We start from the raw sequence: 20,301 nt of genomic DNA, 5'->3' as shown, positions 1-20,301 counted from the left end.
TTTGTAAGCTAGGATCCCCATTTCAGTTTAAGACAACAGTAGCCCTGTGCAGTTGTTCTAATCTCCCACAGGATTAGAATCACATTTGGTGGGATAACTTCTGTAGTGAGCAGCTTTCTTTACTCATGTAGGTTCCTGCACGATTTTGAATCTTGAAGGAGCCAGCAATGGGAAATGGAGCTTGTTTGCCTTTCCTTCATCACAGTAGGATGGGGACATCCCTTCCATTAAGCAGATTGAGGAAACCACCTTAGGTGGCAACTTCTGGGATACACCAGGGACAACTCCCTGGATGTTCTTCCTGAGCCCCCTGGCCCAGGAGCAGTGCGTCCCCTTTTGCTGCTTGAGGTGAAATGGGAATGGGCTGCTCCCCTCCCCCACTGCTGCCTGCAGCTCTCTTACCTGTGTTGCATGGTGTTGCCCGTGAAGTGCTGGCAGTGGCACTGGCTTCCAGTGAGATCTCACAATATCTTCTTGGATTTCTGCTGCTTGAGGCAGGTGCCTCACCTTGTCCCATCAGTGGGCTGGGCCTGCCGGCCATAACCTTTTGTTGGATGACAGAGTGTTATGTACCATGTGGCCTGTTCTGCTCCTCAGTATTAGCTTGTTGCTCTCAGATGCAGTGGAAGTATTGAAATAATACTCAACTTCCAGTTTAGTTGGCTTTTGCATGTGGAAAAGAGAGGGAGCCATCTTGTCATTTGTGTCAGGTAGCTGAAGGTCTTGAACTGGTCCTGCATTATGGATTAGGATGCCTGAATTGGGCTTGGTTTTTTTAATGTATATGGGTGTTGTTCAAGCTTAAAGTTACAGCTCTGGATGAGTGGGTGAATTGTTTTTCTTCCTGCTTGGATTTCCACTGAATTCATACATCTGCATTAAGTTTGCCATTGGCTTTATTGAGATTTCTTGGTGAACACGATATGCTCACGAGTAAGGGTTTTGTTAGGGTCAAGACCTTGCTCTGTGAGGACAGTGGTTAATTAAGCATGAATATGAAACATATTCATTTCCATACATTTAAAATTTAATATACTCAAGTCAAACTGTGCTGTGTGTGCATAATGAATTGAGGTACAATTCTTCACCATTACCAGAGGGTGACTTAAATACTTCTAGAGAAAAGCGCAGTCTGAGGAAGAAATGCTAAAACTGTTGTTTAATTCACTTCATTATCCAAAACTTTCTTTTTGCTAACAAATCATTAGTGGTGTAAATTAATAATGCAAGTGCCATTATTATATATGTACTTTAATTAACATTTGACCATTTTTATACAACAGAATGTGATCAAAATCTGAATCACACATACAGAAAATAAAGCAGAGGCAGAAAAACTCTACTAGGAGGAAATAATAAGGTGATATTATGGCCCTTGGAGGCAGAAGGAAACTGCAGGCAGTGCAATTAAGGTTCACATCACAGGTTTGACTAAAGGGCTATATTCAGTTTCTAGTAGAGTACAAAGGACGCCATGCAAAACCAAGACCTCATTGTTGCCTTAGCTTAGGCCATGACTGAGGAACTTGTGTCTGACCCTATAGATGCTGTTAGACTCCAACACCCTTCAGCCTCAGTCAGATGGCTGATGACAAGGGATGATGGAACAGGAGCCCAAAGCATCTGAAGGACCACCACTGGTGTCTAGGACTGCAATCTTGAGTTGCAATTCTAGGCAAATTAACACAGAGACTCAGTGAGACCTGTTCTCAGGTACTTGTGCATAGGACTGCAGTGATAGTTCCATTGGATTCAGGTAGGTAGCTGTGTTGGTCTGACACAGTTGAAATAAATTAAAAAACTAAAAAACCTGTCCAGTAACACCTTAGAGACCAACTAAGTTTGTTCTGGGTATCAGCTTTTGTGTACATGCACATTGGAGTCCTTTGTGAGTGGGCTTGTTTTCCAACCAACTTCATTTCTTAAGGTACACAAACCGTGACTGTTAGTGATATTGGGTGGGGATTGATGAGAGTTGACTTCCAGCAACATCTGGAGGGTTACAGGCTGCCCACCATCGCTATGCCCCTTTACTTGGTAGTATATATCTCTGGACTTAGCGGGTATTACTGCTGTGTACAGTGTTTCACTATAAGTTTAATAACTGTGTGCTTATCAACGGGTTTGTGGTATCTAATTATCTTAGGCTTCCTCTTGAATCCTAACTAATTGCAATGGCAGTGGGTTCTGGGGAAATTATTCTGGATAGCTGCAAAAGAGGGAATAATAGGATTAAATTTACTACTACCAACTGAAAGATTGTAGCGTCATCATTCTAATATTAAGTAGAACTCTTTGGCAGATTTTATTTTTTACAAAATGCTGCTAAATTGGATAGAGGGATTATTTCCATGTTAATGTGTTCCACCACTTGGTTTATAGATTCTATATGACACATTTAATGATTTTGTTTTTCTATTCACATATCATGGCTAGTATTTGATTTAGTTTCTTTGCAAATTGTCTGGCACGGCTTGCTGTTGCCACATATCTTTCCACTAGATATGATCTCGATATATACTGACATCCTTTGCCTCCCGTAATCTACAGCATTATTAAACACAGTTCACTCTAAGTGCATTTGGTCATGTTGAATTATGTCTGAGTGCTGATCCACTTTTATGTGGTTCTCGATACATAAAGTGAAGCAGTGAAAGGTGAAGCCATTCTCATGCACAAGTCCCACTCATTATTTAAATGATCCCAAGGAAGGAGATCGTTTCTGATGTATCAGGGCTAAACTAAGCAATCAGTGGCAAGCTTAGCAAATCTAGGTTTCCACTTCTCTACTGCAAAGGGGGCAGAAGAGATGTGGAAAGGCAGGGTTGCTCAGCTTTCCCTCTGTCGCCCAGTACACCTCCTTGAGAGACATTGTTTCCAGATCTGTGTTTCCTTTCTCAAGTGGGGAAAAGAAAGGAAAAGTAAAGAAGAGAGTTTTGGGGAGGAAAGTGATAGAAGGGAAGGATGGATCAAGTTCTCTTCACCCTATTCCTGTGACTGTAACCTGTTTTAACTGATCTTAATTCAAAATCTTAAACTGTTGTAACCTGCCCTAAGGCCCACTGGTAAAAGGCAGGAAGTAAATTTACTACTACGCGTGCTACTCCTTCTGTTACGACTGTCTTCCTGCTAATTGGTCCTTTTTCATGACTATGGAAGTGAGAAGTGATAGCCTGGGTTACCAGCCCTGTGTTTGCTACCAATATCCAATAACGCAATGAGGATTTAAGGATATCTGCCTTGAAGCAGTGCTTTCCAAGAGGATTGCAAACTGTTCCATTGTTACCTGATCCTTTCAGTGAGAAATGTTCTACACACATACCTGAGACTAAATCTTGAGTCTGGTAGCCTCACCAGCTGACTGCAAACGCTTGTATGTTATATAGAGTCATACTGTTGGTGTGTGATAAGAACTGTTTGCTTTTCCAGGACTCCACCTACAGAGAGCAGCTGATTATCCCCAGTACAGGGTTACCGTTGAAAACAAAAGTTTTTGCAGCTGTTAGAGCAACAAACCTCGATGGCAGGTATGGTAAATGATATGTCTCTCCCACTCCCACCCCCCACAACAAAAACTGGTCCTAGAAACACAAGCTCCTTGGCAGAAGTGACTCTTCATGTGGGGTGAAGCCAATACATCAGCTTCCTGGCAGGTGAGTCACTGTTGCTTAGGAGAGGTAAAAGGTTAAAAAAAGGTAAAGAACCCCTGGACGGTTAAGTCCAGTCAAAGGCGACTATGGGGTATGGCGCTCATCTCGCTTTTCAGGCTGAGGGACCTGGCGTTTGTCCTCAGATAGCTTTCCAGGTCATGTGGCCAGCATGACTAAACCACTTTTGGCACACGGAAGACTGTGATGGAAGCCAGAACGCCTGGAAACACCATTTATCTTCTGGCCGCAGTGGTACCTATTTATTTACTTGCACTGGCGTGCGTTTGAACTGCTAGGTTGCCAGAAGCTGGGACAGAACAATGGGAGCTCACGCTGTCTTGGGGATTTGAACCACCAACCTTCTGATCAGCAAGCCCAAGAGGCTCAGTGGTTTAGACCACAGTGCCACCCGGCCCCCTACACCTTTACCTTAGGAGAAGTAAAGCAGTGGAGAGGGTGCTGCAGTGCAAAAGCACTCCTGGCAGTGTGCTTGTACTGAGCCAGCCTCCTTGCCACCCCACTCTCCTCCTCCTCTCCCACAAAACAAGCAACAGTAAGCTGCTTCTGGGAAGCTAGCCTAGCAGCTCTGCCCTAGCTTGCAAGCTGCTTCTGCTCCCTGGGATATAAGGAAGCATGGATACATGGAGCTGTCTTACAGTAGGCTAGACCATCTCTCTTGGTGTTGTCTATTCTATCTGGCAGCAGCACCCCAGGGTTTCAGATACAGATAGATTTATCCGTCCATTTTGGTTCCTCTCATTTTCTCATTTTTCCAATCTTAAATCCATCTCTCCTCATTTCCACAGAAATCCACCAACATTTAGATGCACATTTCTCCTAAAAATACAAGTTTGTTTGCAGTTTTAACAAATATATACATTCTGCAAACCATTTCTCCAAATATAATGCCTAGAGAGTAACAACAACAACAATTTATTTATATACTGTCCATCTGGCTGGGTTTCCCCAGCCACTCTGGGCAGCTCCCAACAGAATATTAAAAACACGATAAAACATCAAACATTAAAAACTTCCCTAAACAGGGTTGCCTTCAGATGTCTTCTAAAAGTCAGATAGTTGTTTATTTCTTTGACATCTGATGGGAGGGCATTCCACAGGGCGGATGCCACTACCAAGAAGGCCCTCTGCCTTGTTCCCTGCAGGTAGGGCTTGCTGAATGTTCCAGCTAAGTTGCAGAATGTCAGTGGTAGTTACACTCAGTGAAAAGTTCTTTTCTCTTTCCTTGAGCACAAGATGTAGCAGCCTCAAATTATAAAAGAGGCAAATGTGGTTTCTGGCTAAATGATCTCATGAAGTCTGAAGTAGCCAATGAAATGATAGCAAATCAGTACCACTTCATAACTTCATGACTATAATAGCTGCACCAATTCCTAGGTGAGCCTATAGCTTCACATTAGCTATATTGTACTCATTGTTCAGTGATTTGTTGCAGTTAAGGCACCAGGGTATTGCTCATCTTTTGAATCATAATGGAAGATGGTGGTACATTATCAGCCAGCACTTTCAATGAATGTATATATATATATATGTATATGCTGAATCTCAAGAAATGCTTAGCGGTTAATTATCTTTCATTGCACAGATGGAATGTTTTGATGGACTACTGCTATACTACTCCATCTGGAAATCCAAATGATGATCTGCGATATGATCTCTTCTTTAGGTAGATTTTCTTCTTCTTCAAATATAGTGTTTCTCTGCCACACTACACTGTTAAAACAGATCAATATAAAATGTATTAATTATTTTCAAAGTTTGTTTTTATATATAAAACATGTATAATGTTACTATAGTAGTGAAATAAATATTGGCTCATGTCACAAGAAACCCTAAGAAATACGTGAAACCTAAGAAATACGTGCATAAATATTCATGTAAATAATGACTATCATTAGCAGGTTTCAATTGAGCCTATTCTACCCTACATGCTTATTTCAATATATGCACACTAAATATATAGCCCTAAGTTTGTTTACAGGAGCCTACACAAATGTTCAAACTACCCTGGCAGGGCACCCTGGAGTAGTTTGGTGATCAGTTGGGTGATACTGTTGACCAAGCTACAGTAGGGTGCCTCACATGTCATCAGTGATATATACATCACGTATATATGATGTGATAGTTTTAAAAAAGCATTTACCATAATGGCGATCCACCTGGCAGGGAATGATATTTAACTCACATTCATATGTTGGGCTGCTCCATCCAGTTCTGTGGAACTATAGAGGAATATAGCACAAGTTTGGCCCTCATTTCCACACTACAGTAGTACCTCCGTTTATGTAACCCCCTGGTTACATAAACTTTGGGATGTGCACACGGCAAACCCAGAAGTATTTTATCGGGTTTCGCCGCGTGCGCATGAGCAGAAGCAGTCCTCAGGTTGCGGAAACCTGGGGATCTGATCAGACCTCCAGAATGGATCCCGTCCGCAAATGGAGGTACCACTGTATTTGCAAACAGTTTTTTCCTGGAAGCAAATAACAAGGAAATGTGCGCTAAGCTTACACTATACTCCACTAATGTTCCAGAAGTGGCTTTTACGTTGTGTGAAAGCTCAAATATAATACAGAACGTAACAGTTAGGGACAAGACATGAAAATAGAATAAACTGCCATGGGAATGCAGCCTGGCAGTCTAACTTCTACACCATGCTTTGCATGTAAACAGGTTAGCAGGAGCTAATGAAAAGATGAGGATGAGTAATTGAACAGATCTTCTTTTGAGCTAAGTATGAGGTGTAGTACAAAAGCAAATGGACTACAGTGGTACCTTGGGTTACATACGCTTCAGGTTACATACACTTCAAGTTACAGACTCCGCTAACCCAGAAATAGTGCTTCAGGTTAAGAACTTGGCTTCAGGATGAGAATAGAAATCGTGCTCCGGCGGCGTGGCATCAGCAGGAGGCCCCATTAGCTAAAGTGGTGCTTCAGGTTAAGAACAGTTTCAGGTTAAGTACGGACCTCCGGAACGAATTAAGTACTTAACCCGAGGTACCACTGTAATATGACAAGGATAAAGCATGTGTCAACTGTACATTACAATCAAGAAATGGGCTGCAAAATGTAATTTTAAAAATATGGTATTCAAAAGTTGAGCCAATGTATTTAATTTATATTTAGTTCATTAATATTTTTCTTCCATCACGAAGCTCAAGGAGTTGTACATGGGTTCCAGGTGATCTATGCAAGCACTGGCCAGAACCAGACTTGTTCTGGGGCCCTTAGACCTATGAAACCAAAGGTTTCTAACACCATTTCCCCACCATCCAGTAGTAGTCAGGATGCTTTAGTGTTTTTCTTTGAGACTCTAACCTCCTGGGAACCAGAAAACATCACTCCCGTTTCAATCTTTTCCTCCAGCTGCGACAAGGACCCTCAGACAACTATCATTGAAAATGGCAGGAGTCAAATGGGCCGGTTTTCTTTCGAGGTGTTCCGCTTCGTGAAGCACAAGAACCAGAAAATGTCCACAGTTTTTCTCCATTGTGTGACAAAGCTATGCAGAGCTGATGATTGCCCCTTTCTTGCTCCTGTAGGTTTTGGAGTCTTTTGGTAATGCTGCAATTGGAACAAAACTTGGAATGTTTTGCACAGTGTATAGACAAGTGATTAAAACAAAACGAGCCATTGACTGTCATCTGTAACATATTAAAGCAATTGTCTCTTAGAGATGTGTTTTAAACATGGAGGCTGGGATATAATGCGCTCAAGCAGTAGTTAACTTACCTTGCTATGGCAATCCCCCCACTGCCAATGTATGGCAGAAAGGGCAGATTTGTTATGAATGATCAGGTTCGCATTGTCAAGCAACCATGTAACAGCTGAAATTATAATGCAGGGAATATGTAGAGGGAATCATAGTAAAGGACAAGTTCACTTTCCCACCAAGCTTGTAATGAGCAGAGCTTTTATCTAGAACAAGATCTACTGATGAGGGGGATGCAGAAATTACATACAAGAACCTGATGAATCACACCAAATGTCATACCCATTTATTTTACTTATTTCATTGTATTTATTTCCCACCCCCCCACAGACTTCCCCCCTCCACATTTAATCCCCAAAGCACCCCTGTGAGCTAAGCTAGACTGAGAGGCAGTGACTGGCTCAAGGGCACCCAGTGAGCTTCATGGCTGAGTGGGGATTCAAATCCTGGCCTCCCAGATCTTAGTCTGACACTCTAACCATTACAACACACTGAGTTTATCCAGAGATCAGTAAGTGGAACTGCTTGATTGATTCCCATTTGTCCCCTGTGCTATTCTGACACCCTCTGAAAACCTCCTGTGGTTTGGGGAACAGAAAAACATTGAAGCTGGCACAGGAGTCTTCAGGGAGAACGGGTTCAAAGCACCTGTGTTTGCAGAAGGACACTGCTGGGGCCAAGCCATAGTATTCTAGATATTATATAATAATAATATAATAATAATCTATTATTTATACCCCGCCCATCTGGCTGGGCCTCCCCAGCCACTCTGGGCAGCTTCCATAGAAACCAAAAATACAGTAAAATATCACACGTTTAAAAACTTCCCTGAACAGGGCTGCCTTAAGATGTCTTCTGAATGTCAGGTAGTTGTTTATCGCTTTGACATCTGCTGGAAGGGCGTTCCACAGGACGGGCGCCACTACCGAGAAGGCCCTCTGCCTGGTTCCCTGTAGCTTTGCTTCTCGCAATGAGGGAACCGCCAGAAGGCCCTCGGCGCTGGACCTCAGCGTCCGGGCAGAATGATGGGGGTGGAGACGCTCTTTCAGGTATACCGGACCGAAGCTGTTTAGGGCTTTAAAGGTCAGCACCAACACTTTGAATTGTGCTCGGAAGCGTTGGAGATGGTAACTTTTTGCATACCAGATGCTGGAAACGACAGGAAGGGTAAGTGCTATTGTGCTTAGGTTCTGCTTCTGGGCTTCCTGTAAGCCGCTGTGAGAGCAGGACACCCATTAGATGGGCCACTGGCCTGATCTATGTTCTCAAAACCAGTCCTGAATATATAAGGAAACAAAGAGGCATGGACAAGACCGCACTCTCTTTCAGGAGTTGTAACAAAAGATTGCACGCAACAAAGTTAATAAGTACATAGTTTCTTTTCCAATACAGTCGTACCTTGGATCCTGAAGGCCTTGCGACTCGAACGTTTTGGCTCCCGAACGTCGCAAACCTGGAAGTGAGTGTTCCAGTTTGCAAACGTTCTTTGGAACTTGAACGTCCGATGGGGCTTCTGCGGAGCTTCCTGCAGCCAATCAGAAGCCGTGCTTTGGTTTCCCAACATTTTGGAAGTCGAATGGGCTTCTGGAACGGATTCCGTTTGACTTCCAAGGTACAACTTACGACCAAAAACAGCTTGTTTTAAAAATGTTCGATACAGGAGGAATGTACTTCTCTGTCCACTGAAATCATGATTGTTCTCATTGCCCCTCCAGATCTGCAGTAACAGGAAAAAAAGAGATGCAGCAAAGAGAACCACTTGGAGCCCTCAGAGTACTTCTGGAAGCGCTGTAATCTCTGCTGGCCCCATCATTACTAGAACTGGTAGGCGTGATCATATCATTGCATGATTTCAAAAACACAACCATTTTCCTGTTTAAGGATAATTTTCCGTGAGTGACATCTAATTAAGTCCTACTCATAATTTTGGTCTTGCTACTTAATCTTGACAGTTTTTCTAGTTCTGCTCAAAATGCAAAGAATTCTTGTTTATTTGTATGCATCATTATACATATAATATTGCACACTTGAAGTAACCAGCGTGTATGCAGATGCTTGCAACAATGCATATAACTGCATAAAAATATGTGGGTATTCATTAGGGCTGCCCAAGCCATTCAGTGCCTCTGATTCAGAGCCACCCCCAATAAGGTCAGCTTGCTCTGGATCAACTGCCCTATCCTGGATCCAGTGCCAAATTAGTTTTGGATCCAAATTAGTTTAATTAGTTTTTAAAAACCCAACTAATTAAACCGACCAAGAGGGTCTGTTTTGCAGGATGCTCCTTCCTAAGTGGCTTCTCTATGGGGAAGGCATATGTGTAAGCACCCTGCGCCATGTTATATTGATGCCTCTGCTCAACAGCTGTTGCATGGAGGCATCCATCCTATATGGTGCCACTTCACAAGCAGCTTTCCTGCAGGGCTTTTCTGCACCCCACAACATCATTATCTCTGCTCAGCATCGATCCTGTGGGGTGGGGTGTTAAGCAGGAAGGAGAATCAGTTGCTATTGGGCTTCTACCTTCACCTGGGAATATGCAGCCAGCAGTCACATAGACTTCTGCCTTTCTTGTGGGGTTTCCTGCCCGATGCCTGCACCTTCTTCCTGCCTGATGTCCTGATCCCTGACAGCCCCCGATTCCTTGAGCCATCCAACCCAACCTGTGACTATTTCATCCCCATTTGACTGATCTTGCCCTGGGTGCCTTCATATGGGCTCAATTTGGCTTGGGCCTCAGCCAAATCTGGTGTACAGCCCAAGTATTCATGCCCTTATGAAATTATGCTGCAGAAATAGAGTACAGCATGAGCCTGACTCTTTTACATATGTTACGGGTATGATATCTATAATTTTGCAATATAAATTTACATATAATTAGCCCTTTAAAAAACAACAACTGTGCATGAGTGGCTCAGACATTGCAGGCACTCAGTGCAAGGGGCTGTCTGATGCAAGCAAAGTTTGTTTGAGTTATAACTGTCAAATTCTGTTTATATGTTTGGAACACATGTTCCCTCCACCCCAAATGTGAACAACTGTTTATAATCTCTTAGCACTCCTTAAAGTATGCAGCACAGCACTGATTATAAGTCCTACTAAATTCAATGGGACTTACTTCCAGGTACACAGGGGCACTTGTATTATAACAAATTATCTAAGATTTATCTGAACAAACAAATTGATGGTGACAAACTAATAATCTCATAAAAGTTGTTTAAAGTATCTTAGATTATGTATGAGCAGAAAGATGCTGTTCAAATAATATTTTTAAATTTACAACGTATCTATTTTTGTATTTTTGTACAGATGAGACCCCAACTAATAATTCACAGCTTGGTAAGTTGTACCAATAAGAGCAAACAACCATTATTATTATTATTATTAGTGAGCATTTGAATGTTACACTAATGTTGTTGTTGTTGTTTAGTCATTTAGTCATGTTCGACTCTTTGTGACCCCATGGACCAGAGCACGCCAGGCCCTCCTGTCTTTCACTGCCTCCCGCAGTTTGGTCAAAGTTACACTAATAATAATAATAATAATAATAATAATAATAATAATAATAATAATTTATTTATACCCCACCCTTCCTGGTTCAGAAAACCGGGCTCAGAGCAGCTAACAACAAATTTAAAACACTTAATTGTAATACAGTGGTATTACATACGCTTCAGGTTACATATGCTTCAGGTTACAGACTCCGCTAACCCAGAAATAGTACCTCCGGTTAAGAACTTTGCTTCAGGATGAGAACAGAAATCATGCTCCGGTGGCATGGCATCAGCAGGAGGCCCCATTAGCTAAAGTGATGCTTCGGGTTAAGAACAGTTTCAGGTTAAGAACGGACCTCCGGAACGAATTAAGTACTTAACCCGAGGTACCACTGTACAACATAGAAGCAGCATAAAATACAGTATAAAAGCATGAATGACAATAAAATTCAAAGTTCAAAAATCAATTTGGGGAAAATCCATCCAATAAACATTAGATAGTCACCAGGGCTAGCTGTCCGAATTAGTCCTACTTGGGCCAGCAAGGAGGCCAGGGGAGAATTAGCTGTGGGGTCCCAGAGTGGGTAATCTTCATAAAAGGGGAGGGGGAGGGAAGAGAAGGGAAATAAAAGAACAGGCTGAATTCAAATTAAAGGCCAGGCAGAGTAGCTCTCTTACAGGCCCGGCGAAAGGAGGTTAAATCCTGTAGGGCCCTAATCTCATGGGACAGAGCATTCCACCAGGTCGGAGCCATCACTGAAAAGGCCCTGGCCCTGGTGGAGGATAGTCTGACTTCCTTAGGGCCCGGGACCTCTAAACTATGGTTATTCATGGACCTTAAGGTCCTCTGCGGGGCATCTCAGGAGAGGCGGTCCCGTAAATACTAATTTAATTAGACTACTGTCTGATATGTTGTGGTATTGTTATTATTTAAAGACAGAACTGAATGGTAATTGTTAATTTCTTAGGACCAATTTCTAAAAGCTTAACAAATTCTACCCTTAAAAAAAAGGTTCGACATTTAAAAAACTAGCTGTAATTCTCCTTACACTACTGCAATGAGATATAGGTCCATATATATCACTGCTTGTCTTCCATAGCAGGTTTTGAGACAAAGAATTACTTGAGAATGTGGTTATACTACAGTGCTTAGATAGGTGTTTAATAATCTGTCCAAAATTATGCATTTTAATTCCTGCTGATTACACGTCTGTGTATACACTATACCATAAAGCACATTCAAACAATGTTATTTCATTCAAATAATTCTGGGCAATGTAGTTTACCCCTTCATACTTAAATTCCCAGCAACCCTTAAGAAACTACAGTCTCCAGAATTCTTTGAGGGAGGAATGTGTTTTGCATGTGCTTTAAAGTTATAGTTTGTATGCAAGCTGCAGCCCCATTCACACTTTCCTAGGTGTAAGCCCCATTGAAACAGTGGAGCTTACTTTTGAGCGGATATGTGGACTCACACTTATCTCTCACCCTGGAATCAATGGGACTTAAGTGTGAATAAATGGGAATTTAAGTATCTCTGGTTGGATCAATTTCAGTGCCTGTAAAGTGATTCCCTAACACCTCCCTTTTCATTTCTTACTCCTTTGTAGGTAGTCCAAATGGATCTGCTTTCCAGCTGAATTCAGTCACCAGTGCTTTGATTTCAGGAGTAGTAATTTTAGGAATTATGAGCACATTTTTTTTCATATTTTCCCTCACCCTCCTCCACAGAAAGTGGTCCAGCAGTAGCCTAGTTTTGAATGGTGTACGAAACCCAGTTTTCAACTAGAAGGAACAAATCATTTGGATTTTCTCTGTGGGATTGCCATGAAATGTGTTCCCTTTTAAGCGTCACCAAGGCGGCATTCTGCTGCTTTCAAGTTCCAGCTATTCTTACTTATAGCCTTATAAACGCTATTGTATAGATAATAAGCAGTAAAGGTAATGATTGTTCTTTTTTCCATTCGTGTATGCGCGTGACAAAGCTATTTGACATTTTGCCAATGGGATTATTGATAACCCAAACGTTTTTAAACCTCCAAGTGGGATCGTAAAGTTTAAAAATTGCTCAAGGCAGAAACCTTTCCCAAATGGATTCAAATTATACAAACACGAGCGCTATGAAACATGCATAGTTAATGAGCTCCTTTGAAAAGGACAACCTTTATTTTTTCTCTCTTCAGTTTTTCTACAACATTATACATTTTATGCCAAACTTTTCTGTACAAAATCTGGCACTTGAAATATAGTTTTCATTACCGACTGGGCTACAAAAAGGAGTTACAAACCATTTAAAATAGTAAGTAGTTAAATTGCTTTGAAAACGCGATCAAGTGCTGCAGTGAGGTGAATTCTGCTCTGTTTCAGGGTACCTCCCCATTGAACAAAGAAATGGCCACAATGGGCACATGGCTGACTTGTGTTTAATTATATTTTGCCTATGCAAAAATGTTTTATATTGCAAATTTACGACTGAATTGAAACTGCTAATTGTTTTGTGGGATGTTTTTGGCAGTGTTGAAAAGCACCCTACTGATTTGGTGTTTTGTTCCCTGGGGTTGGGGTTTCCAGTTGCTTTGAAAACGTTCATCTATTTATTTCCATTATACTCTATTGCTCTCTCTTTGCACTGAATTGGTTTACCTTTAATGATGTCATCTCATAGCCAACTCCATCTCATAGTGGCTACATCCCATCATGATGTCATCATGTTCATCACATGATTCCTCACTGGCTACCATCACCTTTGCAAATTATCCAGGATGCATTGCCCTCACTCTGAATCGATACTGTTGGCCCTCAGTAACATTAGCAACAAGCCAGATCTGATTGGACTCTATAGAGTCATAGCATCATCCTGTTCACTGCATGACAACTGATTGTTGGAATCACCTAATCCAAGAGGGAGAAAGTAGCAGTAACAAGAGGAAAAGAATGATACTGAAGCAGCAGCAGTGATTTAGAGAAACAATGACACTGTGCTGAAAATACACTTGCAATGAAAGCATTGCTCAATAAATATTTCTGTCCCCTGCATATTTTTCACATGGAAATCTAAATCGCAGAATAACCATTGCATTTCTATGCAAACTCAAATTCTTGTTTCAAAATGTTTCAAAATCTTGTTTTTGATTTTTCATTGTTAATTAATTCAGTCCTCGTGTGAATACTGGATCAGAATTCAATTCTGGTCCACAAAAGATGTAAGCATCTTTACAAAAGGTGTTTCTAACTCTTAAAATAGTTTTAAAAATCAAGCATAGGAACCCTAAGGAAATAAACAACTACCTGCCTTTAAAAATGATGATGAGGATAATAATAATAATAATTAAAAGTATGCTTCAGACTGGAAGGTACCCAGTTATTCAATCCTTAATGGACCTTATCTAGATTCAGTAAATAGTTTGGTTTTTTTTGCTTAATTCTAATTCTCTGTCTGGGATGAAGAGTACCTTCTATCTAGGACTTCAGTAACCTCTTTTAGGAATGGAATATACAGGAAGGATTGTCCGGAACTTACCACCGCTAAAGGAAAAGAAAGCAAATAATACCCAGTGTCTTCAAAAGTTTTTGAGTCTTCAGGGACAGTTCCATTCTGATCCTAACTATGATTATATAAAAGCGATTTTACATTTTGTATGCATGGAGAACACAAGAGGCTGCAATCCTAACCGTACTTAGGAAAAAATACATTTTGGATTGCCATCTCTGTATGATCTTTACTGCACAATTTCTCTGTATACAAGATCATTTTTTACGGTCTGTAGAGGATTTGTTCCTTAGGAAAAGTGGAACAAATCCATAGGGTCTAGAAAACTGTGAACTTTGAAGTCTGTTTATTGCCTTGGGAAAATGACCTATTTAGCTAGCCTGAATGACTCATTAATGTATGGCCTCCTTCTTGAAGATCCCAGAACTCCACAGTGAATGCAGACATTCAACTGGTCTTTCACAGAAGGACTAGTATATTTATGATAGTGGTGACAGTTTAGGGTAGCCTTCCTCAATGGGGGACACACACTCTCTCTATTTTCTTCTTACAACTCCCATACCCCGGCCCTGACCATTGACCATGCTGGCATAAAGCATCTGGAGAACCCAGGCTACTTGTGTCTTCATTAAGTGGTACCCTACTGCATCCTTAAAATTACTGAAAAAAGTAGTTCAGGCAGCAATTGGGCTTCTGCTCGCTCCCCAGTTAGGTCATCTGTTTTCTTCCACACCTGCTGCAGAAATCAGAACTCAGGATATGATGCACATCAGGTGAGAAGGGAACCAGAGATAAAGACAAAGCTCATTTGTCTCATCTCTTGAGTCAGAGGCAGCTGTCAGCAGGGCCAGATCCAGGTATGATTGGTCTCTTGACAATAGGCAACCTGTGGGCCACTTCCTATATTGGTGCCCTTCCAGCTGTGGTAGGTGTCTATGAGCCGCTATTTTACATTTTCCACAATGCCCCAGAGAACCCAATGCAGCATTGCTGTGGGCGGTTTGGAAAATTTAAGGTAGTAGTTCATCGTGCTGAGGGCCCAGGCCAGGTGCCAGTACCAGGAGGCCTTGCCATTACCAACAGCTGTGTGAGGTGTCAGGTCCTGACTCCAGGCCTGGATATCAAGCTACAGGAGAATATCTGGGTTGTGAACTAACATGTCTAGCTGCAACTGCCGAACACATGTGACCATTAGTGTCGTGGGCAACTTGTTACCTTTAACTGTATGAAGTAGATTCTGCCTCAGGTCAACCATTTGAATGATTCCTTTCTCTTTTCATTTCCTCTCAGCAACATTATATAATTGTCCTTGAGATAACTACTGCTTAGGAAAGGAAGCCTTTTAAAAGAAGAACAAGCTATGCATCTTATCAACATACATTGCCTCCTCACACCTCTAGCTCATCTAGTAAACTTCGGATGAGCGGAACCCAGGCGACTTTGTTTCTATAACCAGGTATTTAGGAGTAGCACCTTAGAGATTTCTGTGCAGCTCACCAAAATATGTAAGGGGTACTGATCATAAGTGAGGCTACATAATGGCAGAATGTATAGTGGGGTGTAGTTTGGATGCTAATTTTATCTTTCAAAAGCTAGCAGTCTGAGCAAGTCGAATGGCTGCGTATTGTACCTTTTGGGTATTGTCAAGTTTCCTGTGTTAATTTTGTCTGTCTTTTTCTGTGTGAACTTAACACAAGTGGTTAATTATCAGGGCTATTTGAATATCATGACTAAATACAGTTAATAAACAACAACAACCTGTCATATCAGTTCACTTTGGACCTCTAAAATGGCCTATAAAGTTCATAAGATATCCAACCTGCTATAGAGTTGGGTCTTTCATAACAACGTTGTGCATGGTTTCCTCCAGTCTTAATACCTCAGAAACATGTTTTTGCACTTCAGGGTTTAGATCTGATGACATGTAAAACATGATTGTTTAATAAAATAATTTGGAAAAAAAGTCAGAACAATGCTTGTATGAGTCCTTTGTTGAGCATCATCATCACCATCATCATCATGCCACAGCTACTCTGGATGACTTCCCATAAAAGCTGGATTTTGCTGCAGATCATGTTTCATCAGCAGGTCTTCACAGAGCATAAGGTAAATGCATTTGTGTAGAGCTATATTTTAGTGACAGAGCATCTGCTTTGCATGCAGAACATCCTGGCTTCACACCTCAGCATCTCCTGATATGGCTGGGAGAGACACACTTCCTGAAACCCTGCAGCACCACTGCCAGTCAGTATTGGCAATGTTGAGCTAGCTAGCTAGAGCAATGATATGGCTTTGTATAAGGCAGATGGTGGATAAATTCATTCAGTTCTCATTTAAAGGCAAATTTACTGAATTTGTACTTTTAGAATAAATACACAAACTGAAGCATAGCTATCCTTCAAAATTTGCACTTTTCTGAATTTTGCAATGCAGTCCTCCAGTCAAGTAAGTTGCACATGCTAAAGTGTCAACAGAACTCTATATATTCATGGCACTAGCACACAAAAACACTTTATGTCAGAGAAAGTTGCTTTGCAAAAAATGTGAATGTTAGGAAAAGTCGCACATAACAATGTGCACATTAAGAGAAATATGCAGTAAAATGCTGACAAAATTTCATGAGGGCTTTCCCCCACCCCCAATGCCAACTGGTGTGGAAACATGGAGAACTGAATTTGAGGTTGGGGGAAAAGAGAGAAACAGAGAAAATGTGAGAGTGACAGATTTGCCTATTTCTGCCACAGCTTTTGAAAAATGCTGATGTGGTTTGTGAGGCATGGGCCTAAGGAAGTACTCAACCCACGAACGCTGTGGAGCAGCTGAGAAGGAGGATCCACCACACCCTCCTTGCCTGAGTGAGATGTGAGGTGGCAGGTAAGGAAGGGGTGTGGCTCTGTCACTGTCATGCAGGGATATAGTTGCCACCAGCCTTGGGTGCAGCTGTGAAAGTGGGGCTTGCAGAGCACAGCTGGCCAGTCAGCATCTGCCACCCCTGTGTGGTGCTAACAGAGCTGCCCCATGACTCAGGCACCACCACACTTCTTCCTCAGGTGCTGCCTCTTCCCCTCCTACTATCATTTGGCACCCAAGTATTTATTGCCTCAGGTACCACACCTCACAAGCTTTGTTAGCAGCTTTGAACCTCATAGGTGTCCTTATAGGGGGAAATCGTCTCTGGGCTACCAATCTGGCACCGCTGCTTGTCATTCATTTCTGTACAGTTTCCTGATTTTGTTCTTGTTTTTAATTGTCCTGTTTGTTCAGCTGCTCAGAATCCCTCTTGTTCCGATTGCTTTATGTGCGCTTTGCTCGGCAAGGACTCATTAGTGAGATATTCAGCGCCTAGCTTGTTGTTCTTGTGGCTTTGATTGACTTTGTTAATTCTGCTTACAGGTGTATCTCAGACAGGCAATAATCTCTCTTTACGATGGTATGCAAATTGTTTGCTTTTTACTGCCTTCCACTCAGAAAACAACTGTGCTGCATCCTCCCCCTGGCTGTTTATAATAGATGCCCTTCCCTATTTCTCCCTGTGAGGGGGAAAATATGCCTTTCCACGATGGTATGCGTACAATCAACTTAAGCACCTACACATTTGTTGATCTGATGTCGTAGGAAAAAACTGTGCAGTGTGAGTGGCTCATAAATGTGTGAATTGTAAGTGGGAGGCAAAACATTACAATGCATATATATCTTGAGGTTTTAAGCCATATTGGATTAACCATTATGACCGTGCACAGGGTCCAAGCCACACTGGGTTAATTTTACTTTGCAAGGTGTATACCTGCTCTGCTCCACCATTACATGACAGGAAAACAATGATCAGATTCACTGCAACAGACCTACCGTACTTCTGGACTGGGACAGTAACTCCAGTGGTCATGCAACACATTATACTGAGCATGCATCTTTAAAAGTTTGCTGGTCTCTCCCCCCCCAAAAAAATGGCCTGTGAGCCCCTCATTTGGATTGGTACCATGGTGTACATTGAGGAGGAGTTTAACTCTTTTGACCCCAGACCACCACCCCTGCTGTGATTTCTGTTTGCCGCAAATAGCACTTTTAGATTAAAAAAGCAGCCAGCAATGGACTCTCTCCCCCCTCCCTTGCTTCCTCCCTTCTCTCCTCTCTCTCTCTCCTCCCATCAAATCCTAAGAACCAAGCACACTGGCTGGCCCCTGCAACTGAGGTGGCTATGTGATGCGCTCATGTTACCTGTGCACACTGTGCAAACATCACTGCAGGATATTGAGGGGGCCTGACCCCCTCCTTGATTTTTTTTTTGGGGGGGCCAAGGCCCCTTGTCCCACCCTCAGTTGGTTCCCCTGATACGAATCAAAATTAACATTTTGCCCCACTGGTGAAAGCTTAACCTGTATTATTTCCCCTATGGGCAAACAGCCACTTCATGGTGGATTGGGAGGAAATAGGAATTTCAACTGAGAAAATGTGTGTGAAGGTCCCAGGTCTAAACCCTGGCATATCCACAAAGGGCAGGGAAATATTTCTGCTGGAAACCCCAGAGAGCTGCAGCCAGTCTGTGTAGACAACGCTGAGCTTAGAAAAGTTGAAGACCCCAGATTACATATGGTACCTTCCTATGTTCATATGAGAGCAATTTTGTTTATTTATATTTACCGTATTGGGCTGAATATAACCTGCACCCGCAAATAAGTCACACCTTTAAAATTTGGCGGCTTGGGGAAGACTTGGGAGCCGTGGACAGGACGGGCACCATTGCCCTGTGCTGCTTCCTGGGGGTGAGGGGGAACTGCACCACTTTGCCGGTGGTGTAAGGTCATGAATATAAGCCACACTTTAGCTTTTCACAATCAGAATTTGGGAAAAAGTGCAGTTTATATTCAGGCCAATATGGTACTTAAGTTTTGGGGGACAGACTAGCTCAGTGGCTGAGCATTTACTTTGCAAACAAAAGGTCCCCTTTCTATCTCTGGCTTCTTCAACTATAATAATAACAATAATAATAATTTATTATTTATACCCCGCCCATCTGACTGAGTTTCCCTAGCCACTCTGGGCAGCTCCCAATCAAATGTTAAAAACAATACAGCATTACATATTAAAAACTTCCCTGAACAGGGCTGCCTTAAGATGTCTTCTGAATGTCAGGTAGTTGTTTATCTCTTTGACATCTTATGGGAGGGTGTTCCACAGGGTGGGCGCCACTACCGAGAAGGCCCTCTGCCTGGTTCCCTGTAGCCTCACTTCTCGCAATGAGGGAACCGCCAGAAGGCCCTCAGCACTGGATCTCAGTGTCCTAGAAGAACTAGAAGAAACCAATAGTATAATGAACCTTATATACTTGTTATAAGGCAGCTTTCTGTGTTCCTGTGTTCTGTTTTCCTGTTGAAGAGGAGGGTTAAAATCCACTTCCCCCAGTGCCACAGCCTCAATCCTCTTTAGGAAGCATGCTACCACAGGCAACCAGAGAATATGTTTAAATAAATATTTGGAAGAAGAATGGTGTTTTAGCTAATGCTTTAAACTGGGCAAAGTCTTCTCACTTCATTTCTCACATATCCAGCAGTGATGTTGATTGCATTTATCACCTGATTCTCCCGGCTGGTCTCACGGGCTTGCTAGATTAGGGCCAGAGATAACAAGACTCTTGCATTTTATTTGGTAGCAAACAGACAATAAAATATAGCATCACTAAACTATCAAATCTTTGTGACTGATACAGAGCCACAATCGGTTTGTTAACAGTCAAGCTATTTTGTTCCCGAAGCAGCATGCTTTCAAATCAATATAAGTCTGCATGAGGGAATGCTTTTTGCCACTATTGTACGTCTAATGCCAGCAAATTTACTGAGGCATCATATAACTGGAGTCATTAAGGTTAGTCTACATAATGTCGTGGTGTCAGCAGTGCGGATGTAAGCTCACAAGCTGCTCCAAATTAGCATTGCTTATA

General features: G+C 42.1%; 2 protein-coding genes across 2 annotated transcripts in view; one reads left to right on the top strand and one right to left on the bottom strand.

Moving 5' to 3' along the window:
• Window positions 1-16,267, top strand: part of ZPLD1 (zona pellucida like domain containing 1) — a 37,602-nt gene extending 21,335 nt beyond the window's left edge. Inside the window, exons 6-11 of the mRNA XM_083611666.1 lie at window positions 3,430-3,527; window positions 5,254-5,334; window positions 7,037-7,208; window positions 9,098-9,206; window positions 10,692-10,721; window positions 12,487-16,267. Of these exons, the coding sequence (XP_083467792.1) occupies window positions 3,430-3,527; window positions 5,254-5,334; window positions 7,037-7,208; window positions 9,098-9,206; window positions 10,692-10,721; window positions 12,487-12,665 (669 nt within the window). The 3' untranslated portion in view covers window positions 12,666-16,267. The remainder of the gene's footprint in view (window positions 1-3,429; window positions 3,528-5,253; window positions 5,335-7,036; window positions 7,209-9,097; window positions 9,207-10,691; window positions 10,722-12,486) is intronic.
• Window positions 1-20,301, bottom strand: part of RPL24 (ribosomal protein L24) — a 324,479-nt gene that overhangs the window by 243,470 nt on the left and 60,708 nt on the right. The window lies entirely within an intron of this gene.

The sequence above is a fragment of the Podarcis filfolensis genome, assembly GCF_964270895.1.
Source record: "Podarcis filfolensis genome assembly, chromosome: 4".
NCBI classification, from domain to species: Eukaryota; Metazoa; Chordata; class Lepidosauria; order Squamata; family Lacertidae; genus Podarcis; species Podarcis filfolensis.
This window is presented reverse-complemented; position numbering and strand designations above follow the sequence as displayed.